The 24,033-nt window shown below is 50.8% G+C and overlaps 1 protein-coding gene and 1 non-coding gene across 11 annotated transcripts; both read right to left on the bottom strand.

The window, feature by feature from the left end:
• Window positions 1-290: 290 nt before the first annotated feature.
• EIF4G1 (eukaryotic translation initiation factor 4 gamma 1) lies at window positions 291-19,299 on the bottom strand. 10 transcript variants are annotated; one of them, XM_027539300.1, is made up of 35 exons: window positions 19,149-19,299; window positions 18,272-18,328; window positions 17,957-18,050; window positions 17,578-17,664; window positions 17,052-17,072; window positions 16,296-16,472; window positions 15,964-16,063; window positions 15,565-15,631; window positions 14,780-14,892; window positions 13,888-13,980; window positions 13,624-13,690; window positions 12,547-13,368; window positions 12,198-12,286; window positions 11,919-12,105; window positions 11,694-11,827; window positions 11,407-11,565; window positions 11,073-11,258; window positions 10,685-10,882; window positions 10,312-10,458; window positions 9,862-10,098; window positions 9,566-9,670; window positions 9,289-9,448; window positions 8,987-9,087; window positions 8,300-8,402; window positions 8,002-8,104; window positions 7,541-7,773; window positions 7,282-7,400; window positions 6,988-7,160; window positions 6,225-6,350; window positions 5,990-6,071; window positions 4,415-4,513; window positions 4,168-4,302; window positions 3,953-4,034; window positions 3,697-3,837; window positions 300-921 (listed from the first exon to the last, which is right to left on the bottom strand). In XM_027539300.1, exons 9-35 carry the CDS (start codon window positions 14,822-14,824, stop codon window positions 737-739), a joined length of 4,311 nt encoding a protein of 1,436 aa, XP_027395101.1. In that variant the 5' UTR covers window positions 14,825-14,892; window positions 15,565-15,631; window positions 15,964-16,063; window positions 16,296-16,472; window positions 17,052-17,072; window positions 17,578-17,664; window positions 17,957-18,050; window positions 18,272-18,328; window positions 19,149-19,299; the 3' UTR covers window positions 300-736. The 10 variants fall into 10 exon arrangements, with proteins under 10 accessions (XP_027395029.1, XP_027395057.1, XP_027395101.1 ...); XM_027539228.1 differs by lacking the exon at window positions 15,565-15,631 and having other exon boundaries at window positions 291-921; window positions 11,073-11,261; window positions 19,149-19,169; XM_027539237.1 differs by lacking the exon at window positions 15,565-15,631 and having other exon boundaries at window positions 19,149-19,262.
• LOC113899708 lies at window positions 9,164-9,239 on the bottom strand. The gene has a single exon (XR_003512966.1). It is a non-coding gene; the product is annotated as a small nucleolar RNA SNORD66 (small nucleolar RNA).
• Window positions 19,300-24,033: the final 4,734 nt, after the last annotated feature.

The raw sequence follows: 24,033 nt of genomic DNA on the forward strand, positions 1-24,033 counted from the left end.
CAGGGGTCTTGCAGCACATTGTCATAGATCAAGACCAGCAAGTGTGTCCCATTAAGTACCCCGTGGCTATGTCCCCTTTCTCCCCTTCTAATATACAGGGAGCTCCACCATGTCCATTTTTGAGGGCCAACCATCTAAGACTCCCTAACCCTCCAGATCGCAGACAGGGAAGAGGAAAGAGGGGTGCCCAGTTAGAGGGAACTGTGCTACAGTGCCAGCTCTGGAAAGGAGGCTGCCCACCTATCCAGACCCCTTCTCCAGAGGGAGCAGGCCATAAAGCAGAGAGGCAGTGAGCGTAATTGAATTCATGTTTAATAATTACAGGCACCGTGCCCCCCCTTCCCCCTGCCCAGGCAGCAGGGGTGGTGCAGGGGCTGGGGCATATGCCCCCAGCAGCGAGGACGGCAGTCCCAAGAGTGATTTTCAGAAAATAAAAAAGGACCCCAGGGGCAGGCGGTGGTGCCCCCCCCAAGACACACCAAATTTCAAGACTTTATATATAATATATCTCTGTGCCCCGGGGGGAGGAGAGGGACACCTGGCAGCATCTGGAGGGGGGGCCCCAGGCAGCCCCAAGCCATCCTGCCTCTTCAGCCACTTTATTAGCTCAGACAACATCGCACTACAGGCACCCACTGCCGCTGCCGCCGCTGCTGCCGCCCCCCCTTGCAGTCCAGGCGGCTGGCTTGGCCATCCGAGTGTCCATGGGGCTCCAAGTCCCCGGCCCCACCCGCCCTCAGTTGTGGTCAGACTCCTCCTCCTCCGCCTCACGAAGCCACTTGAAAAAAGTCGTGACAGATTTTAGGGCCACGCCCTTGCCCTGCTGCTCAGCAGGGTCCTTGCTACTCTCCCAGCTATAGAAGGCGTCCTCCTTCACCACGTCCTCGTCATACAGCGCATCGAAGAACATCCCAAGCAGGTCTGCAAGCAGGCAGAACAGCAGTTAGAGGCATGCTGTCCATAAGCACCCCATCCCACCGCCCAGGAATCCCACCCCTAAGCTCCACTGTTGAAACAAGGCCCAGACCCAACATGCTGACATTTGTGTGTCTAGCCATTCCAGAGTGACTAGGTCTCTGACACCATACTAATCTCATGATCTAAGACACTGGTTGGCGAGAATGAGTCACTTGGCCAAAATGTATAAACCTGCCCAGCCTCACCTCAGCAGCTTCAAGCTTCTCCACTCATGATATATTTATTTAATGGGGAAAACTGCAGAATTGGTACTCCTGAATTTGAGGAATCACAAAAGGCTGAGACGTACCTCCCACAGAAGTCAAGGGTATAACCTGGAACATTCACTGACCCCACCCCGGCCCCATTTTACAGGTTCTGACAAACTTGACCCTAATTTTCTCTTACTTTCCACCATCTCCTGAACATATATCCACCCGTCTCTGGCCTTGACACTTTTAGGTGTGATGTATCCTTTGCCAGGAACATTGTTTCTCTTGTCACCTTTTATCACCTTCCTAGTGAATTCCTTTAGGCTCAACTCAAGCACCCTCTCTGCTCTGCTTCTCCCTCATCCCCAGCTTTCCGTCAGCCTTCCAAAGCACTTACACAACCCTGAACATAATCTATTCCATTCCCCACATGCACTGCCAGTCTTTCCAAAGAAAACAATACATTCTTAAAAGCAAAAGGAGGTTGAGAAGTTGATTTCTTTTGAATACAGCACAGAATTTAGAGTCCAGGCCTCAGTGAAACACTGACTGAGCCATCTAAGAGAAACTCCAAGCCAGGATGTTCCTCAGGCACACACCCTCAAAGCCACAACCGAGGCTATAGACAGCCTCCAACCCCTATCCCTCAGCAATGGCAGCAACTGATCACTTATCCCAAACTTGTTTTCCAAACCCCATGTATACGTATCCCAGTGACTCTACACAATCAATTTATCCACCACTCTGCCCCATATTTATAAGCCCAAGCTTCTCCCACCTAAACACTAAAAGCCTCCTTTTAACACCTACTATCTCTTCACACCCAAACAAAATAAGATTTGTCTTTTGACAAGAGATTAGTTGAATTCAAACATTTCTAGGGACTACCCTGGTGGTCCAAAGGCTAAGACGGCCATGCTCACAATGAAGTCAGCCTGGGTTCAATCCTTGGCCAGGGAACTAGATCCCACAAGCTACAACTAAGACTTGGCTCAGCCAAATCAAATAATAAAAGTATTGAAAAAAAAAATTTGTCTGCACTTGCTATTTTCTTCCTGATTCAGGGGAGTATTACCCTGTCCTTTCCAATCCAGATACTGCCCCCTGCTTTACCAAATACTTTTTCTGCCAGGGTAGCCTCCATGTTTTCACATACCAGAGGCCCTAATTTTCAGATCTGTTCAAGCAGCATCTAGCATTATAGACCATTTCCCTCTCCTAATATGCCCTGTGCCTCCAGAAATGGGCCTTCAGCCCTGACCTCTTCCTCTCCAAATCAGATACCCAGGTAGCTGCCTACCTACCTGACTGACATCTCTGATCATCCCCATCAGGACCACAAACTCAGTATGACCAAACTCAACTTGATCCAGTGGTCCCTACTGCCCAGTAAATGGCATCCCCACTATCATCTCACCTGTTAAAACCATCCTGGGAGTCATGTATGACTTCCAATCTCTTTTCTATCCCCAGGCCAGTGTGTCTTGAATCTGCCCACCCCTCTCCCATCCCCATTTCCACCAGAGAGGCTGAGCCACTACCAATACGCCCCAATCGGCCGGCCAATCTAGCCACATTCACCCCACTCCAAATCACTCTTCCCACCAACGGCCAAGATGATCTAAACACTAAAAAGAATTTTTAAAATCCTTGCTTAAAATTCCACAAAGGCCGATTTTCCTGTCCTTAGGCTAAAGCCCCAAACTCATCCCATGGTTTACAGAGTCCTGCATGACCTGGCCACATCCATCTCTCCACCCTACTTGCCTCACATACAACTGGCTGCTGTGCTCTTCCACACTGGCCTTCCTTTAAGTTTTTACCTTGTATCATGTTTTCAACCTCAAGGCCTCCCTTTACATATACAGTTCTTTACATATACAGTTCATATACATATATGTCTCCCTTTCCCCTTTGTCATTTAAGGCCCCATGTGTCAATTCCCACTCATTCCCTCTGACTAGGTAAATTCTCCCAGAGTATCCTGCAGGACCCATCTTCCAACACTTACCCAACTCCATGCTCATATGGGAACTATGTTTGACTTAATCGCTGTTAATATCCCAACCCCAATGCCCTGCCACACAGTGCGTGGCAGGAGTACATCCTCAGTCACGCAAGTCGTGTCTCTTTGTGAAACCACACACTGTAGCCCTCCAGACTCTCCGGGCCGTGGGATTATCCCAGCAAGAATACTGCAGTGGTTGCCATTTCCTCCTCCAGGGGATCTTCCCCACCCAGGGATCGAACCCATGTCTCCTGCATTGCTAGGCAAATTCTTTACCTACTGAGCCATTGGGGAAGCACAAAACAGGCAGTCAATTAACCTTCAAGGCCAAGTCTAACTCCTTCCACTTGTCAGTAAGGAAACAGTGTTGGAGAGAAAAGGACTCAATCATGAGAATATTTTGCTCTCCAGGGACCACCCACTTTTCTTCGGTTGAGACCCTTTCCACCACTGCCCCGCTACGGTCTGGTAGTTCCTCCAGCCCACCCACCCTCACCATCCCCGTGGCCTGGCTCTTACTAGGGGGCTGGTCTAAGGTCACTACAAGGGCCTGGAGGGCATAGAGCGCCTGCAGCTCCTTCTGCTCGTCACACAGGTATTTCTGTAGCAGTTTCGCTCGTGCTTTCAGCACTGCAACATCCACTCGGAGAGAAGACTCAACTATAGGGAGAAAGACAGGGGTAAGCAGAATAATGCACCCTCAGCCTGGTCCAGAACCAGAGGTAAAGACCAAAACCACCCACCCTTGCCCCACCAACTCCCTGGCTCCTCTTACAGATAATTGCAGAATAGCAGACAGTTGTCATAAGGGCTCGAACTAATGTGTTGGATGTCACCTGCTGCTCGTTCAGGTTGGCCTGTGCAGGAGAAAGAGAAACAAATGGCTCAAAAGTTCTAAATTATGCCTGGAAGGCTCCATTTTTGTTGCCCCCACCAAGCACCACCTTCTCTCACTCGCTGTGTCCACGCCAGTCTCAAGGAGAAACATACCTCTATCCAGTCAAACACCCGCTGGTTACTGCTGCCCTCCTGCAGCAGCTTCTCCAGCTGCCTGCGCAGCTCCTCAAAGGACAGCAACCTCTGGCCTGGGGCTTCTAACTCCTCTCCCAGGGTATACTCCACCTTCTGCAAGCAGAAAGGCCCACAGTCGGGAGGTAAACGCATCACATGAGATAACAGAAGAGAAGAGGACTGGCTGGCCCCAAGTGCTAGAGTCCACCCAAGTCTAGTCACAAACCTGCGCAGTGACAAAGGCACTGACATCCTGGCCTTCAGGCAGAAATTCCTTCCAGCTGAGTCCAGCCTCTCGCCACAGCGTCCCCACCTTTTTAGGACCCTGGAAAACATTAGACCAACTCATTAGACAACTCTCATTCTAAGAATCTAACAGCTTCACAAATATCATCTAACAAATGCATACTGTAATCTCACCAGACACTTTGCAAGCAGCTCAGGATGCTAAGATACTGAATGAGAACAGTGCGTCCATGGCTACAGTCTAGTACCGAGCACAGACATCAGTCAAATAACCATCCAAAGTCACGAGAAGTTACCTACCACAGTGCTATGAGACTCAGGAGATGGCCTGAGAGCCTCTAGGAAAAGGTCAACTAGGTCACAGGACTCTCAAAGAATTACTGGACCACAAAAGGTAAACAACCAGATCAAAATACCTCATCCAAGCCTTCCACATACATCTACGTTTCTTTCTAAAATAGCTTAGTTTTTCATTATTGCAAGTAACAAAGCTTATGGGAGAGAACAACCTCTAACAAGTATTCAGCTCCCAAGTCCAGAAAAATTAGAAGCAGATGTAACCCCAACGCAAATCAGAAAACGGCAGTCTTTTGAGTTCATTTTCTCTAAGGGGCAACAGATTCTGAAGCCATCGCAGTTTTACAACAACATATTCAGGATGATGTCATCAACTCTTGACAAAAGTACTTCATGGACTTTAAAAACGTCCCTCTTAACACCATTAAAATCGAGTTGTCTCACAGCTGACATACATTTTTAAAATAAGACCGTAAGTTTTTTCTTTCTTAGCAGTGCATAAATGTCACAAAATCCATGGCACCTTGGAGTCAATGAAATACTACTAGATCAATATGTTTTTTCTTTTGAATTATTATTCTATACTTCTTAGAAACTATCTGGTATACATTTTTACCTAAAAGAATATGAAAGGACAATTTCTCTCTGATTCAAGACTCACTCCTCCATGTTCCAGAGCTGAACTCTCTTAAAACTGTATTTCCCGACATCTCACCACCACTAAGTACCACAGACAACTTGCCCTTCCAGTCATTTCACCTTTGTATTTGCTAGTCAGTTAACTTTAATAAAGCAGTTTCTGTCGTGAACATTACCAGACACCCCTTTGCAATTTCACAGTACTTTGCCCAGTATGTGGTCAATGTTCTAAAAGAGGCTAGCTGAATGAATTAACTCATCAATCAAAGGCCTAGGACCTTGTGCTCAGTTGCTCAGTCCTGTCCAACTCTTTGCCACCCCATACTGTAGCTGCCAGGCTCCTCTGTCCATGGGATTCTCCAGGCAAGAATACTGGAATGGATGGCCATCTCCTTCTCCAGAGGGCCTTAAATTTCTCATTCTCCTCCAGCGTTGGCCAGAACCTACTATAGGAACTGGCCTGAGCAAGAGTGCCAGCCTCACCATTTTCCCTCCCAGGTACCAACCCAGCACCACCATCCTGCCAAAGGACCATGAGGCTTCAGGGTCACCACAAGCAACCAAACCACATGGTGGGAAGAGACGTCCTAAACAAACCACCTCTGAAAGGCTCACTCACCATGCTTTTGCACAGGAGCCCCAGGATCTCCAGCAACAGGGAAGCAGCCTTGCCCAGGGGTCTCAGAGGTTTTGTTATTTCCCTGTAAGATAAACATTCATTGTTAAACTAGCCTCCCACACACTCTCAACATACTAGCCCATCGGTTCCTAAATCCAGGGTTCTGACCTGCCACGCCTCCTTTCTCTCTCCTTCCTATCTTTACCTCCCCTGAATTCCACCAGAGGGGGCTTACCTGAACAGCTCCCCCATTGGCACCCCACCTTCCTGCAGAATGGGCGTTATCAATTCTGCTAGGTAGAGCCACACATGAGGGATGTCAATTTCCATGTCTTCAGCCAACTCTAGAATTTCATATAGCCTGCATAGGGAATTCAAAGTCAGGACCTTCTAAGATAAGCCTGCACTCCTTTGTTGCCCTCCTTTTGGGGCAACAAAGGCATCGCTAAAGGGATCAACAACTGCAGGACCCTCCTCAGGAACATTTCCTAAACACGGGGCAATTATCTCACACTAAGTGAAAGTCGCTCAGGCATGTCCGAGTCTTTGTGACCCCATGGACTATACAGTCCATGGAATTCTCCAGGCCAGAATCCTGAAGTGGGTAGCCTTTCCCTTCTCCAGGGGATCTTCCCAACCCAGGGACTGAACCCAGGTCTCCCGCTTTGCAGGCAGATTCTTTACCAGTTGAGCCACAAGGTAAACCCAAGAATACTGGAGTGGGTAGCCTATCCCTTTCTCCAGCAGATCTTCCCGACCCAGGAATCAAACTGGGGTCTCCTGCATTGCAGGTGGATTCTTTACCAACTGAACTATCAGGGAAGCCCTATCTCACACTAAGGCCACCTTCTCCTTAGAGCTCACCCCCAACTATGCCAAAACTTATGTTGACCAGAATGGCTGAGGAGCCTACACTCTTATTCAAGGTTCACGGGTCCTATGAAGGAGAGAAAGGTATGAGAAGGTAAGAACGGGAGGCCTGCAGAGGCCAGTCATACCCTTGGTAGTACTGAGCAGTGGAGAGGTGCCCGGCACAGAGCAGCTGGTGCAGCAGCCGGCCCATGTGCTCCCGCGTGATGGCGCTGCGCTCCAGCGTGGACTCGATGCCGTGCCGTACAAAGATAAAGAGCAGGGAGGGCGAAGCCAGCTCCTGCACGCACTGCACTGCCTCCTGCAGGGGTGCAGAGCACAGAAGGGAGGCCAGTCATGTGTGGCTCAGACCTTCCACCCCTGCCTGTCAGCACAGGCCATCCACCTTGTCATCCCTCACTCAGACCGCTCTCATGGCTTACCTTCATGTCATTGAGATGGAGGTACTCCTCAATGATGGCCCTGGATTTCTTCTCCAGCTCCTCTTCAGAGAGTGCAGCCTTCGGGGGACTCACCGGGGGGAGGGCAGCTTCTCGTTTCACTGAGCGGAGAAAAACATACCACAGATTCATCAATTCCAGTCTTCCTAGCAAACAGTCTGAAGCCCTGAAGACACTGTCTCGGGAGTGGTTGGTCCCAAACCAGCCCACACTCTTCTCTTCCCCTCCCCCGGCCCCTTACCAGCTTCCCGCCCGCGGTCCCGATCCTCCGTGAGGCTAGCTGCCTTGCGTAGTCCATCAGGCTGAGAGGGCCGCTCTCTACTCCGTTCCTCCACTTCCTTGCTGAAGCTCCGCTTGGTGGCGGGTGTCCGGGCGCGATCAAGCCGGTCACCACGGTCACCTCCCCGTTCACTCCGCTCTAGGCGGTCTCCCCGGTCCCCAGCTTTCTCACCTCGTTCCCGGCTCAAGCTACTCCTGGAAGACAGACAGGGACATCGTCTCTCACCCGTACTGCCCAGGTGCGCTCCTGTTTTAACTGTCAAATACGCTGAGCAACTGTCTGGCCTTGTTCGTGGCAGCAGGAATACACCCCAACTCAGTCAGGAGCTCTGAGCATTACAGGTGTTAAGAATTCCTGTGTTAGCAGCCAAAACCCAATGAGCACTCCCAGTGTGATGAACAGAGACACCGAGGAAACCTCACCTCTGCACCACTCGTCTGTTGTCTGTGCTTTCTGTTGGTACTGCTTGTTGAAGGGCTGAGAAGCGATTCAAGGTACTAGTAGCTGGACGAGCAGCTTCTGATGCTGGGGAAGCAGAAAACTCAGATTAAAGACACCTGGTCCTAGTTCTGGCACGAAGGTAGTTCAGTCCCTAGTCCCGAGTACACACCACCTGTATGATCTAACCACTCTGCAGTCAAAGCCTCCCGTACAGACAAGGCTCTGACCTCAAGAGCTGAAAAACCACCCAGCTCTTGACAGTGACAGTAGCCTCCATACCTGCATCGGAGGGCTTGGCTCCTGAGCCTCCACTGCTACCCTTGCCCCAGCTCAATCGGCCTCCAGGTGCAAACAGCTGGTTATTAGAATCAATGGAGCCAGGCTGAGGAAGGAAAGGGAGTGGAGAGTCATGGGTCTGATCCAGTCAAAGCCCCCAGCCAGCCCCCACCACACAGAGCCACAAGCGGCCTAGACCAGTAAATATTTCAGGCCTTACGTAGACCATACAGTTTCAACTAGTTGACTCTGCCACTGTAGCACAGGAGCAGTCACAGACAGCACTTACAAGGTAGGACTGTGGTTCTGTGCCAAAACCTTATAGACACTGAAATTTACATTTTATAAAAATTCTTGTCACAAAGTATCACTTTTTTCCTCTAACCATTAAAAAAATGTAGAAAACTCTCAATTGTAGTTTGTGGGTATATAGAAGCAGGGAATGGCTGGATTGGGTATGCATGTCAGGGTGCTATTCACTGGTTCAGACCAATGTGAATTCACTCCCTAGAGATGACAGTCCTGCCCAGTAATCTAACTAGTTGGTCTAAGGGGGAAAACTCAAGTTGTCACCTTCCCAACTTCAGAAAGCAAGGGGACTAAGATCCAAGCATATGCTTAAGGCCCGTCTGACCACTCTTTTATTCTCCCATCACTGACCAACACCCCTTCCAACATATACACCCCTACCTTTGTGATCTTAGTGAGTCGAGAAGTGTCAATAGGGCGGCTGCCCTTGCTGATGGGTACTGTGTTCCAGCCACCATCATCCACAAGTGGAAGGCCACGGCCTGGAACAAGGAAAGCATGCTGGAATGATAACTAAGTCCCAGCAACCCTGTTCTGGGGAGTTGCCACCAGCCTTCCTTCCTCAGATCCTCAGTTCCATCACGGGGTCTCAGTGGCCCAGACACGTGGCACTAATAAGAAGTCATCAGTGGAAAGCACAACCCCTCACACTGTCCCCCCCTCAGTCCCAGCCTCAAACTCACTGATGGGTGGGCCTGGAGGGCCACCCCGACGCTTGTCGCTGCCCTTGGCCATTAGCTGCTGCACTTTTATGTGCTCCCGATGCTCCTCCATCTCAGCTTCCTTGTGGATTTGGTCAATTGTCTTGGGCCCCTGGTCCCCACGGCGTGGCACCCAGTTGCTCTGTGGGATAGGCCAGTCACAGGGTAATTACATCAGAGAAGACCAGACCAGTGTCAGGAAATGGGGGCTGTGGGGTCAGAGGCAGCAGACTGACAGCGGGCAAGAGGGAACACACACCTTTCGCAGATCCAGCACATCCTGCAGCATAAAGCGGATCCGGGATGAAGTCTTCTTTTCCTTAATGATTTTTTCCATCTGGTTGAAATACTGATCCATCCGGGGCTAGCAAGAAGCAAAGGGATCAAGGTCACCTGCAGCTACAGACCCTGCCCCTCCTCAGGCTTTCAGCCCCACCACTGCAGCTCAGGGGCACACAGTGCCATGCCGATACAACAGCCGGGAAGGGTGCTGGTCAGTGTGCGGCAGACCCCACGTGCTTCAGCCTGGCCTCACCCATACCCCGGGACCCCTACCTTGGCCTTCTCAAAGTCCAGGTCTTTGCCAATGGTGGTGAGCAGACGGCAAAGGCATTCAAGGGACTCTTCATCATGGTTCTTAAGTAGTTTAACCACACAGTCATGCATGATTGCCTCTGTTAACATCTTCAATTTGAACAACTCCCCGATAAACTTGATATTCCCTAACGAGCGCCGCCGGGCTATGTCTCGAGCCTCTTCCAGCTCTTCTTTCAGGCGTCCCCGTTCCTCTGCCTGCCGGTCATAGGACAGGGGTCACGTCAAAAAGACACCAGCCACTCAGTTAAAACCTTCCCTCCACTACCTGGATTCCTATTCCTAAACCTAGCACCAAGCACTCACATTCTAAGGCAGAGAACCCCCCAAATACCACCATCCCCACTCCCACTCCTGCAGCTGAGGAGCGACTGGGTGAAGTAGTGGAACTGGGAGTGGAGTTTCTCTCACCGTAGCAGCTTCATCCATCTCTTTTTGCTTCTTCTCAAAAACCTCATCATCATCTTTGTCTTTTTCAAACTCCTTCTGACATCGATTTAACAACAGTTTTCGGAAGTTCACAGTCACTGTTGGCTTTTCTGTAGTGGGCACTTTCAGCTGTACGTCAAAGAGAACATCACATTCAGACCAGTCGAGGGCAGGGCAAGGAAAACCCTCCAAAAGTCTTCAACTACGTGACCCCTGAAGACCTCTGGCCCAGCTCTGCCTCCTTCTGGCTGCCACCACCAGCACAGGATAGAGGAGAACCAAGAAGCTAGACTCAGAGGCTTAGGAAGAGAAGTGAGAACTAGACCACAAAGCTTAGAGAATAGTGGAAACTAACCGCCATGAGGCAGCGGCACATGTTGGCATAGGCCACGGAGAAGTTGGGTTCTGAAATGGCCTTCTCGAAGATGAGGTCAATGACCCCTTTGAGACGTTCCTCGGTATCAATGGCTAGCTGCGTCACCTGCTTCATCAGCTGCTGGAACATCTGGGGTGTCAGCTTATTCAAGATGGAGCGCACCCTGCGGAACAGGTCCTGGAGGAGAGAGGGAACAGACAAGACATAGAATCCAGTGACGTGTTCAGGGGCTGCCAGGAGGCGGAGGAGAGGGCCGTGGGGACTCGGATAGGTGCTAGTGATGAGAATGGCCAGAAGCAGAGGTTAAGGCTGGCTCAGAGGGCAGACCCTGAAGAGAACTGGAGACCAAGGCACAACTTGCAGGTACCTGGGTTTTGCTGCCATCAGCATCCTCTTCTCCTCGGTCCTTATCAGCCGCCGTCCGCTTGCTACTGGGTTTCCAGGCCTTTTCTGCTTTGTTCAGCTTTATATCTTCGGTCATTGACACTGTGGCAATGATCTTGCGTGGTTCCTTTCGGGGGCCCTGCTGAGATCGCCGGGGTCCCAGGCCAGCCTGCTAAGCAAGGAGCGGGGACAAAAGACAGGGAATTAGTCAGCACAACTACCACCATCGCCCACATCTCCAGGGCAGACTTCTCCCCAGCCCTCAATGAGATACAGGGGCCAACACCCCCAGCGCATCCCTTGCCAGACCCACTCACCGGCCCTCGGGGCAGCTCCCCACCTGGCCCACCCCTCGGGGGCCCACGGTTGCTAAGGGCTGGTCGGCCAAGGTTGGCAAAAGACGGAGTGAAGTCTGGGCCACAATTTATGCCCTGAAGTCTAGAGGGGTCCAGCGGTCGCAATGGTGTTTTATTGGCCTGTGAAAAAGACAGAGAAGGTATCAGAAACAGGATAGGGCTAGCTACTGACCACTCTTTCAGGACCTCTGGCTCCTCCTCAGTCAACCAACCAGCATAAACATACTCTCTCCCTCAGGCCTACCAACCTTATCCAACACCACATCACTGATGTGGGGCAATCCCTCAGGCTTCTGCATACTGGCAAAGATGAACTGAAAGCCAAGCAGGAACTCTCGGTCATAACGCTTTTTCTCCTCAAGGTTTAGAGGCTTCCACTGATCTGCAAGGAAGACAGGATGAAGCAATCACACTGCTCTCTCCTGGGTCCTGACAAGCATACTCAACCCTTCTCACCCTTTCTTTCCACATACCTGACTTATATTCATACTTCTGTTCCCCTGGCTGGATATTCTCTGCATTTTGAATCTTGTCTTCCTTTGAGTCCCAGGTCTCCTCTCCTTCCTCAGACCGCAGGGGCACACTGCTGCCCTCAGGCTCTGGGCTGGGATTGCAGCCTGCAGGAGGCTGATTTTCCACCTCTGGTACCCCTGGGTTCGCCTGGAACCATTGCACATTCCGTTTTGGTTGCACTGTCTCCACTGTTCCACACCCACACTCTGCCCTGCTCCCTCCACGTTCTGCTCCCTTACCTCCTTGAAGGCATCTAGAAGGTCTCCTACAGCCTCCTTCTTATTGAGCTCCTTAATTTTCCGTCTCCTCTTTGGCACAGACACTGCCACTATTTGGGGGGGAGGAGTGAGAATAACTTAAGGAGTACCCCAACCTCTGGGAAAAATAAAAAGAAGCCACTGTACAATATTCGCTTTTTTTGTCACATCCTCTCTCAACTTATAATTCCTCAATCTAGCCCTTGAGAGTTCCATTATAGGGCTTCTATGACCCAGACACAATGGCCCAAGAGGTCACCCATCAAAAAAGTTTCCTTTTTTGAAAAGCACACCCAGCCTGCCCCACCTCCACCATCCAGCAGCACCTTACCTTGGGTGGCTACTGCCACCTCCGAATTCTGGGATAGGTGGGCTGGGACAGGGGTGCTCTCTTGGGGGAGAGGTTCCTCTCCTCCCTTCTCACCCTCAGCTTCTCCTTCCTCTTCCTCTTCTTCCTCCTCCTCCATGTCCTCCTCCTGAGCAGGGGAAGCCACTGGAGGAGCCACAGCTGGGGTATCAGAAAGGACAGTGGGGGGAGTCACCGACACTATAGCCTCCTTGGCCTGTTCCTCTGGTTCACTGACTGGGCTTAAGTCCACAGCTGGTGGTGAAGGGGCTCCGTTGAGTAGTTCCTCAGGTTGGGCAGTTGGAGCAATAGGCATGGGGGATTCAGAGGGACAAGCTGGAGGAGGGAGAGGGGCAAGCTCTGGGCTTGACTCCACCTCTGGTTCCAAATTCTCAGATGGGACTGTGCCATTAGGCTCAGGAAGAATTTCCACCTTGTGAGATGCCAGGGGGCTGGGAACCTGGAGAGGACTGGAAGAGAACTCAGATTCTGGAACTGGTTTGCTCAGCGTCACTTCTACTTCCAATATGGGTTCAGCAAGGGGAGTGGGTTCTGGAGAGAGGCAACACGGCTCCCCACTTTCAGGGGGCGTGGGGGTTGATTCTTCTACAGACGTCTGTATCATCCCTGTTGTCATTGTGTCCCCAGGAACAGAGAGGACTGCGAGATTAGGCTCAGACCCCGGTTCCAAGACTGGGGGTGGTGATGGGGTTGGAGAAGGTGATGAAGGCTGGGATTCTGAAGGGCTGTGCTCTGGGCCAGGCAGCCCTGGCCGCTCCCCAATGATTGCTCCCTGCGACCGGTCATCTGCACCATAGGAAGAACAGGTAATTAGAGGCAAGTCCTTCCCCGTGATTGTTGTTCCTCCTCCCAGCCAAGCATTCCCAACCTAATAGCCCCTCCTACACATACCAATCTTCTCCCCCTAGGTCTTTTTCATTCCCACTCAAAATCCATCTGCCCTTAAATACTGCTACTTGAGACCTAAGTCATTCTTCTCTGACATTTTCAACGGCCACACTCCTTTTCCCCTTAAAAGCCGTGCCCCACCTGCTTACTTACCTGGCCGGACGACGACAGCAACCTGGGGTGTCTCCCCATTAGCCTGAGGCTCCAGACCGCCTCCCGTCTGCAGGACACAAAGGGTTACCAAGTTTGCCCTGAAGAGTCCCACAACCCTGCTACAGCCATTTCTACTTTAGCTGCCTAGAAATCCAGGAAAGCAGGGAAATAAGTCCCTTAGTTGAAGAAAAAGATCAAGGGACCTGGGAATACAGGGAAGAACAGCCATCCCAGTCAGGGCATCACTCAAAGGACAGACAGTACCTGGGGAGGTGTGGGTGTGGAGGCAGTGCGGGCCCCAGACATGATCTCCTCCGTGATATCCTTCCCTCCTTGGTTTGGGTCTCGAATTCGGATCTGGGGAAAAAAAGCTACGGGCTAAGTGGGAAACAGGAGCAGCCCACCTCTCCACCCTGCCCCGCTCCTAAGACTCCAAGCCAACCCCCCAGCCCCCCACCGGGAAGCAGGTGGGTGGGTGCCAGAAACCCTGTGAGTTCTCCTGTCAACCCATCCGGCTGCTCTTGTAGTCTCTGCCCTGGCCCCTACCCCTAAGACACTCTTGACCTCACAGAGCAGATACGTACATCACAATGCCCCTCCCTCCCTTATCCCTGCCCCACCAGTCCCCAAGAAGTGGCTGCATGCCTGGGGGCCCAGGACCCCCATCTAGCACCCATCCGGCTCACTTGTGGCTAGTCTGCCTGATCTCTGGGGGCAGGGCCCAGATCCAGTGGGTGGAGCCAGGGTGACTCAGCGGCTTCCCCAGCCCTGGCACCCTATTCTGGGCACCACGCCCAGGGCTTGAGGACTGAGCAGAGGCGGAGGCCTCAAGAGCTTCCAGGACTGGGGGGTGGGGACACAGAAAACAAACCATTTTCAAGGCAAGCCACCAGAAACCCAAAACCAAACTTAGATGTTATGGACAGAGAACCCAGGTCTCTCAAGAATTTCCCTACCAGACACTTCAATCTTCTAGTGAGCTTCTTCTATACTGAAATCGTAGTACCTTACGAAGAACCTGAGCATTTCACACATCCCCATTCTCTGCCTACTCTCAGGTGAAGATCTCCCTCAGCTTCCTGCTCCCTGACCCACAAAGTGCCTGACCTTGATCCTTGCTTTCCCAGATGTCCTACAACCCCTTGCTGCTACTCACCGTCTTCCGCTCCCTCTTGGGAGCAATCTGGGGTGGCTGGTTCATCAAAACAGGTGGGGGAGCTACACCAGTGGGAAACTGCTGCACACCCTGGGCTGGGTAGTAAGCGCCAGCTTGGGGGAGGGGGGGACAAGGAAAGGAGAATAGTGGCAGGGTCAGGGCCCAACCACATACAAATGCCTGCTTGAGCACAAATGCCTCCCAGCCCCTGGAGAACCTCTCATCACCCACAGCCGGCCCCTTACCCTGCCCCACCCTCCTCCCCAAGGGAATTAGGTGTCTGTCAAAGCTGGGGAACCAGTCTGAACTGCGTTTACAAGAATTCCTAACACTGACACACACACCCCTTGTAGGCAGGCACTCCTTCCCCACCACACACCAGCTACTATGTCTGTTCCTCTGCTACCCCATAACGTAACATGGGTGCATCCCACCCCCAGCAAACACACACATACACTCTGAGAGAGCAGCAACTACTTAACCTGAAACAGAATCAGGTCTTTGGCTGGGAATGATAAAAACAGATTTGCCAACCCTGTTCCATTCAACCTGAGTCCAATTCCAGTCTCCAGCCCTCTGCTAAGGGGCAAGGAAACAAAAGGTAACATTATGAACCAGGCCCAGGATGAGGAAAATTCCTTAAAGCAATGGTCTCCAAAATGGGATACATTCTTTAATATCATCCATAACCTCCACTTGTTTTTGACAAGCAACATTAAGTGTTATTTGTTTAAATTATGCATACGTATAACAAACAAAAACATACATGTATTAGAAGTACATACTCAAAATTTTTCCTGATGGTCAAAAAATTTTGGAAACCACTGCCATAAAGAACAGACTAATCCTTTCCTAGAATATAAATGAAAAACAGCTACAGAAACCTCCCAAATCCATGTTACATGGGCTCCCCCCAACCATGGAACAAGTGTCAGGGAATATTTACTGACAGGTCCTCAAACTAGCACCTGAACTATATTCCTTGATGTAGGGAGGACTCTACAACTCTCAACAATAGTGTAAAATCCTCTCGCCACCACCCCCCAATACCAGTTACATGTTAGCACCAATCCTGACTACCACTATCACTTTTAGAGCAAGAGACAGGCCTGGGAAGGGTCCTAGAAATTAGGCAAGTTTAAATGCTCCCTGGGACTCACTCTCCGACTTCAGACCCCGCTTACCGTAGGTCCCAAACTCTGTAGGGCTTGCACCTGGGTAGAAGCTTGGGGCTCCCGGCTGCACAGGATACTGCTGTGTCGGGACAACATATGTGGAACGGCCCTGATGGAGGGGAAGGGGGATAAGGAGGGGAGAGAAGGAGTTGAGGGAGCTATGAATACCACATCAGACTACAAAGAGAATGCAGGGCAAGACAGGACAAGCCAACTCTGGGCAATGACCAGAAGAAAGTCCCACCTCTAGAGGAGAGATGGGACTGGAGGATCAGGGTGGGGGGAGGTGGGGGAGCGGGGACAAGGTTGTGTGGCTTCAGCACCCAAGCCTCCAGCCTCACCTGTCCAGGGATGTAGTAGGCCCCCTGGGAGGCTGGGTAGGAGATCTGGGAAGGGATCATCATTACTTGGGATCCAGCAGGGTAGACATGGGCAGCTGGGCCAGGGCGGGCAGGGGCTGCACTCTGCACTCGGGAGGCTGCACTGCTCGGGGGCTGGGCCCGGCTAGGGTAGAAGTGCTGTCAGGAGGGAGGAAGGCAGTTGGCACTGGGCAGGGGAGGAAGTGGACAGCAAAATGGCCATTCCACTATGTCTCTAGTCTGGAGAGAAGTACCAGGGGCTTTGGAACATGGGACCAACACTGCCAAGACTCACTTGACCAACTGATGGTTAAGTGGCCTCTTGAACTCACGTGTGCCCTCCAAACTCAGGTACACACTTTGCACTCGGTATATTTACTCCCTCCCTGCCATGCATACTCATGTCACCTCCTCCACGCTATCCTTCAGCAGAGGCTTCCTAACACCCAGATGCATCATGCCTAAGTAAAGCCTTTTTCAGCAGCATACTCCCCAGCATGCACTGCACCATCCTAAGGTACTGAGGAGCTAACTGCTAACATGCAAGTTTCTCAGTTCCCAGATACGCGCTATGCAAGATTTAGCCCCTAACATGCACTGGTCAGCCTCAGACTGAGGACATGGACAGCCAACAAGTCCCCACCCTGAGGGACCCCAGTCCCTGTGTCTAGCCCCTGACTAGGGAGGAGGGTAAGGGTGAGACCAGGAAAGAGTCCAGGATTAGCAAAGGGGTATTACCTGCAGAGACCTGAATCCTCCCTGAGAGCACATGGGGACAGGAAAGAAGAGAATTATCCCCAAGGTGATGAAGGGGAAAAAAAATGAAAGAGGCAGGACAAGAATCCTCTCCCATTTAGTGAGGAAGAATTTAGGAATAGAGAAAGGTAAGAACCAGCTGGAATGTTTCTCTTCCCACAGTCCAAAGAGAAAGAAGGGATGAGGAACAGAGCAATGGAGACCTCCTAGTAAAAGGAGGAAATAGGGAAGCAGGAGTTGGCAGCAGGGCCCAAAGCGCTGCCCCCAGTTCTCAAGGCACCAGAACCCCTAGCAATGCCATCCCCACCAACAACATACTCCCCAAGGGGCCAGCCACCGTGAGTAATCAACAGGACAAAGTGCAGAGCCGCATAAAAGAACACATAGCAACTGTCAGGAAACCGGGGCAGGTACCGGGCCTCCAGAGTTTCCATCCTAGGCCCAAACTGGCCTAAGCTTTACATGGCTCCCACCCAGGCCCCCTACTCCCCTTCCCACAGCCCCTCACCTGGCGGGGCTGAGAAGGCGTGTTCATTTGTGTCGCTTGAGGCGTACTGAACACCACCGGTGCTGTCTGCCCCGGGGGAAACGCTGGCTGAAGGGGGGAGACCAGATTTCAGCAAGAGGGGAAACCCAGGTGGTGCAGAAACTCAAGCTGGTGAAGGGGAGCAGATCTGTGGCAAGAGCCTCAGCAGTCCACATATGCCCTCCCCATGACAGCCCCTGGGAACAGCCTGGGGGCCCTGTCTCAATTTGGCAGCAGGAAGCTGCACTTTGCCCTGACACAGAAGGGGGTGGGAAAATCCAGAGGTTGGAACCTGTTCCTGACCCGGCTGCCTGGTCTCCCCAACCCCCACCCCAGTCCCTGTTAATTCCTTCCTAATTACCTGTGGGAGTCCAGGGGATGGGGCAGGTGGGGGGCCTGTGGGCTGTGGAGCTTTGTTCATTTCATTTGGTGCCACATCAGGGTCCCCCCAGCACCTGTTGGGAAAGAGTGGGGCTCAGAAGAGGAAAGGGACACAAACTTAAGGCAAATGGAGTGGGGGAGGGGTTAAAGCAAGGGCTGGGTCCCACAATGAGGCCGGGAGGCGCCAAGGGGGTAAAGGAACATTAAAGACCCAGCTTATGTCCCCACCAACACCCTGTCAAACCCTCACCACCTCCAACCACCCCCCGATCTGCTGAAACAGCCCTTCACTCACCCCCTCGGTTAAGAACAAATCCACGGTGCGGCCTACAGGTTCTGGGCATCCGAGGGCCTGGGGTTGGGAGGTGAGGGGTATCAACCTGGCTCCGCGGGGCCCAAGACCAACCAGACCGGAAATTCCAGGTCTCGCTGGCACCAGGCTCCCGGATCACAAACGGAGCTAGCAGCTTCGGCCGTGGTGTCCCCACCCCCCACCAGGGGACACCGGGTTCGGGGCCTGGCCCAGGGGCACACGAGGCACGCCTGCCGTGGGTAGCAGCGGAAGCACCCACGCGGGGCCAGAGGCGAGGCCTGCCGCCGCCCGGCAGTGGAGGCAAGGAAAGGCGGCAGTCGGGCCGTAAAAGGCCAGGCGGGCGGCGGCCGAAGAAGAGCCGGTTTGAAGCAAGTGAGGGTCGGCCCGGAGGGCGGGCGGGGCCGGGGGCTCCTCCCTGCCCGCCGCCGCCGCCTCCCTCCCCTGCGCCCTCCCTGCGCAGCGCCGGCCAGTGCCAAAGAACAACGTGTCACTTCCCGGCGGCCGGGCCGCAAAGGGGGGAGGGGGCGGCGGGCCGGGAGCCGCGGTGCCTGTGCCCGCGGGGCCTCCTCGGGTCGGGCCGAGGTGGCACTTAGCAGCCGGGGAACCCGGCGCCCTCCCGGCCTGCGGGGACCGCATATTCCGGCCCCGCGCTCCCCCACCCCCACCCAGCAGCCAGGCCGAGGCAGGCCGGGCACACGTGGGCCGGGGATCGGGCCCTGGCGGGCCGGGGCCCGGGCTTGGGCCGCGGGGCCAGGGCGCTGGGGCGGCGGCGCAGGGTAGCCGGTCCCGGCCCGGATGGCGGCGGATGCGGGGGGAGGGGGTGGGGGGGCCGGGTCGGGCCCGGACATGGCGGCTTTACCTTCAGTCTCCTTCAGTCCGCGCGGCCGAGCCCCACGCAGCCGCACAGACGTAGTCCACAACCATTTCCGGCTCCCCGCACGGATCCCGCTCGGCGGCCACCGCTTCTCCGCAGGCGCAGCCGGCGGCCCCACGTGACCGGCGCAGAGGGCGGAGCAGCGCCCGGCGCCGCGGAGCACATGGGATTTGCCCCGCCTTATCATGTGACAGCCACTGCCCGCCTCTTGTCCCCTCCCGAACTTTGGAACTCCCAGGCCGACCCGGCTCCGCGTATGTGTTCCGCGGTTCTTTGGTTCATTCATACTTTGAGCAAGCATTTATTGAGTGCATACTGAGTGCGAGGCGAAGTGCTGGCTGAAGGTTGAGAATACTGACATTAAAGACTCGGTCCCGCCGAAGTAAACCATGGACAAAAACGGAAAAAAAATACAAATTAGGCAGCCTTTGAAAATAATGTAAATTAGATATAGAACTATTAAACTGGGTGTTACGCTAAAAGAATTGAAATATTCTAAGTAGAGAGTTAGATTTGTCTTTTATAAAGATCAGCCACTCCCAGGGAGGGACTAAGATCAGTCATGGAAAGTTCAAATAGTGATGGGATAAGTAAATCCAAGACCTCTCCCTGGCAGCCAAAAAATTTTGAACTGCCTGAAGGGACGTACTAAAGCCAAAGCTACTTAGAGTCAGCCTGGATTTTAATCCAAATTTCTCTACTTACTCTCCTAGTGATGTACCTACTACTTACCTACTTAATACTTGTAAAATGGGAGTATTTGAAACTATGCAGTCTGGCTCAATTCTGAGCTTTTACCCACCCGGCTTTCACCCTATTGGATTGTGAGGTTTAAAAAAGTTAGTTCTTGTGAAAGTGCTTAAAACTGTGCCTAGGTATGTAGCAAAAGCTATTTTCTCTCTCTCCTTCCCACCCCACTCTTTGTATTCAAACACATATAATCTCAGAAAACATGTTGCACCAATGATGACCTTTGTGATTTCACTTAATCCTCACAATATCCTACAAAATGTATTACTATACATTGTATTATTATCCCCATTGGAAAAGAAATGCAAAAAAGCAAAACGGCTGTCTCAAGAGGCCTTACAACTAGCTGTGAAAAGAAGAGAAGAGAAAAGCAAAAGAGAAAAGAAAAGATATAAACATCTGAATGTAGAGTTCCAAAGAATAGCAAGAAGAGATAAGAAAGCCTTCCTCAGTGATCAATGCAAAGAAATAGAGGAAAACAATAGAATGGGAAAGACTAGAGATCTCTTCAAGAAAATTAGAGATACCAAGGGAACATTTCATGCAAAGATGGGCTCGATAAAGGACAGAAATGGTATGGACCTAACAGAAGCAGAAGATATTAAGAAGAGGTGGCAAAAATACAAAGAACTGTACAAAAAAGATGTTCACGACCCAGATAATCACAATGGTGTGATCACTGACCTAGAGCCAGACATCCTGGAATGTGAAGTCAAGTGGGCCTTAGAAAGCATCACTACAAACAAAGCTAGTGGAGGTGATGGAATTCCAGTTGAGCTATTTCAAATCCTGAAACATGATGCTGTGAAAGCGCTGCACTCAATATGCCAGCAAATTTGGAAAACTCAGCAATGGCCACAGGACTGGAAAAGGTCAGTTTTCATTCCAATCCCAAAGAAAGGCAATGCCAAAGAATGCTCAAACTACCACACAATTGCACTCATCTCACACGCTAGTAAAGTAATGCTCAAAATTCTCCAAGCCAGGCTTCAGCAATATGTGAACTATGTATTTCCAAATGTTCAAGCTGGTTTTAGAAAAGGCAGAGGAACCAGAGATCAAATTGCCAACATCTGCTGGATCATTGAGAAAGCAAGAGAGTTCCAGAAAAATATCTATTTCTGCTTTGACTATGCCAAAGCCCTTGACTGTGTGGATCACAATAAACTGTGGAAAATTCTGAAAGAGATGGGAATACCAGACCACCTGACCTGCCTCTTGAGAAACCTATATGCAGGTCAGGAAGCAATAGTTAGAACTGGACATGGAACAACAGACTGGTTCCAAATAGGAAAAGGAGTATGTCAGGGCTATATATTGTCACCCTGCTTATTTAACTTATATGCAGAGTACATCATGAGAAACGCTGGGCTGGAAGAAGCACAAGCTGGAATCAAGATTACCGGGAGAAATATCAATAACCTCAGATATGCAGATGACACCACCCTTATGGCAGAAAGTGAAGAGGAACTCAAAAGCCTCTTGATGAGAGTGAAAGTGGATAGTGTAAAAGTTGGCTTAAAGCTCAACATTCAGAAAACGAAGATTATGGCATCTGGTCCCATCACTTCATGGCAAATAGATGGGGAAACAGTGTCAGACTTTATTTTTGGGGGCTCCAAAATCACTGCAGATGGTGACTGCAGCCGTGAAATTAAAAGACACTTACTCCTTGGAAGGAAAGTTATGACCAACCTAGATAGCATATTCAAAAGCAGAGACATTACTTTGCCAACAAAGGTCTGTCTAGTCAAGGCTATGGTTTTTCCAGTGGTCATATATGGATTGAGAGTTGGACTGTGAGGAAGGCTGAGCACCGAAGAATTGATGCTTTTGAACTGTGGTGTTGGAGAAGACTCTTGAGAGTCCCTTGGACTGCAAGGATATCCAATCAGTCCATCCTAAAGGAGATCAGTCCTGGGTGTTCATTGGAAGGACTGATGCTAAAGCTGAAACTCCAATACTTTGGCCACCACATGCGAAGAGTTGACTCACTGGAAAAGACCCTGATGCTGGGAGGGGTTGGGGGCAGGAGGACAAGGGGACGACAGAGGATGAGATGGCTGGATGGCATCACCGACTTGATGGACATGAGTTTGAGTAAACTCCGGGAGTTGGTGATGGACAGAGAGGCCTGGCGTGCTGCAGTTCATGGGCAAAGAGTCAGAGACTACTAAGCGACTGAACTGAACTGAACTGTATCAGAGTAACTTAAGCTCCAAAGAGAGAAGAGCAAAAATAGACACACAGGAAGAACCATAAGGAGAATGAAAATGCACATATAGCTGTTCTCTGTTACATTCTTGGAGTTCTGTACGTTATGGTATATGGTTGCCTCCCTTCTCTGCTCTTCTCATTTCTCTTTCTACGAAAACTAATAAATAAAAATCAATTACTGCTTACATGGCAATTCCTTCTTAGCTCAGAAATCACTCTGAAACTCCAGTCAAGGGGACTTCCCTGGTGGTCCAGTGGTTAAGATTTCACCTTCCGGTGCAAGGGGTGTGGGTTCTTTCCTGGTTGGGGAGCTAAGATTCCCCCGTACCTCACAGCCAAAAAAACGAAACATGATTTTTGGTAGAAATCAACACAATACTGTAAAGCAATTATCCTTAAAAATAAACTTAATTTAAAAAGTATTTAAAAAGTCAAAAATGATAGATCCCTTCTCAGTATTCTTCATACAAACATCCAAAAAACACAGTATTTAAAAAAAACCTAAACGTAAAACAGAAGCAATATTGTAACAAGTTCAATACTTTTAAGATTTTTTTTTTTAAATCTTAAACTCCCATCAGAACAAGGTACTACCTAAAACATTGCTGTGTGCTTAGCCAGTTGTATCTGACTCTCTGAGACCCCATGGACTGTAGCCTGCCTGATCACCGTACAGGCATCTTAAATTATGTATGTCTAGATAGAAATGTGTCATCTCTCCCTACTTGAATAGTGTCCGCCTTTTGCCCCCAAATGTGTCTTGCGCATGTATTCTTTCTCAGTGATTAGTGCCCAGGCAGGAAATTTGGATTTCATCTTACATTCCTTCCTGTCTGTGTTACATCTCATCAGACATCAGGTCCTATTGGTGTTTGAATCAGAATCAAGTCCTGTTGTTTTTGTATTTAAAAATTCTTCCGCCCTCCCCATTTCTACTGCCCTAATTCAGTTCATTTCACTTACTTGGTCTCTAGGCCTCCATGGTGAGCTTTCTCACCGAGATAGCTAGCTGAGAATGTCCCTTTCCTGTTGTCATTCATTGGTGCCCATAGAGAGACACTGTCAATTTCTTAACAAAGCTCTTCTAAACTTGATCTAAGCCTGTGTCTCTAGCTCCTAGCACAGTTTCCCCTAACTCTATGTAACACTTGGCCGAATCAAACTATCCATGGTTTCTGAAAGCAAGTAGCTTGTCTGCCTTCTTGCTTTTGCTACTCCTTTAGCTGTATCCTGCCCTCTTTTCCTCTGGATAAACTTATCTTTCTTCAAGAATGTTTTCTCAAAAATCTCCCCTCAGGACTTCCCTGGCAGTCTAGTAGTTAAGACTTTGCCTTCCATTGCAAAGTGCAGGGGGTTCAATCCCTGGTCAGGGAACTAAGATCCCACATGCCTTGAGGCCAAAAAACCAAAACACAAACATAGAAACAATATTGTAACAAACTCAGTAAAGACTTAAATGTACTGGCCTGGTGGCCCAGTGGTTAAGAATCTGCCTGTCAATGCAGGGTTCAATCCCTGGTCTGGGAAGATTCCACATGCCTCGGGGCAACTAAGCGTGTGCACCACATCGACTGAGCGTGTGCTCTAAAGCCTGAGAGCCACAACCATTGAAGCCCAAACACTCCAGAGCCCCACTAAGCAACAAGAGAAGCCATGGCAATGAGAAGTCCAAGCACCACAAGGAAGAGTAACCCCGACTCTCTGCAAAAAGAGAAAGCCCATACACAACAAAGCAGCCCCCTAGCAAAATAATGAAAAACTTTAAAAATGGTCCACATCAAAAAAAGAAAAATTTTCCCTCACCTATTCAGGCACTTAGGCCCTATTTCAGTGATCCCAGAGTATTTGCTTAGACTCCAGTATAGAGTTGATCGCAACATAACACAATTGTTTTCTTCTTCTT

The sequence above is a fragment of the Bos indicus x Bos taurus genome, chromosome 1 (genome assembly GCF_003369695.1).
Source record: "Bos indicus x Bos taurus breed Angus x Brahman F1 hybrid chromosome 1, Bos_hybrid_MaternalHap_v2.0, whole genome shotgun sequence".
Taxonomy (NCBI): domain Eukaryota; kingdom Metazoa; phylum Chordata; class Mammalia; order Artiodactyla; family Bovidae; genus Bos; species Bos indicus x Bos taurus.

Excerpts from the sequence above, each read along its gene's own strand:
- EIF4G1 (XM_027539228.1), bottom strand. The coding sequence starts at position 18,016 with ATGAACAAAGCTCCACAGCCCACAGGCCCCCCACCTGCCCCATCCCCT. Across the intron at positions 9,671-9,861 it reads TGGACTTTGAGAAGGCCAAG|CCCCGGATGGATCAGTATTT; the intron begins GTAGGGGTCCCG and ends GCTTCTTGCTAG. Across the intron at positions 8,105-8,299 it reads AGCCAAGCCCTCCGATGCAG|CATCAGAAGCTGCTCGTCCA; the intron begins GTATGGAGGCTA and ends CTGCTTCCCCAG.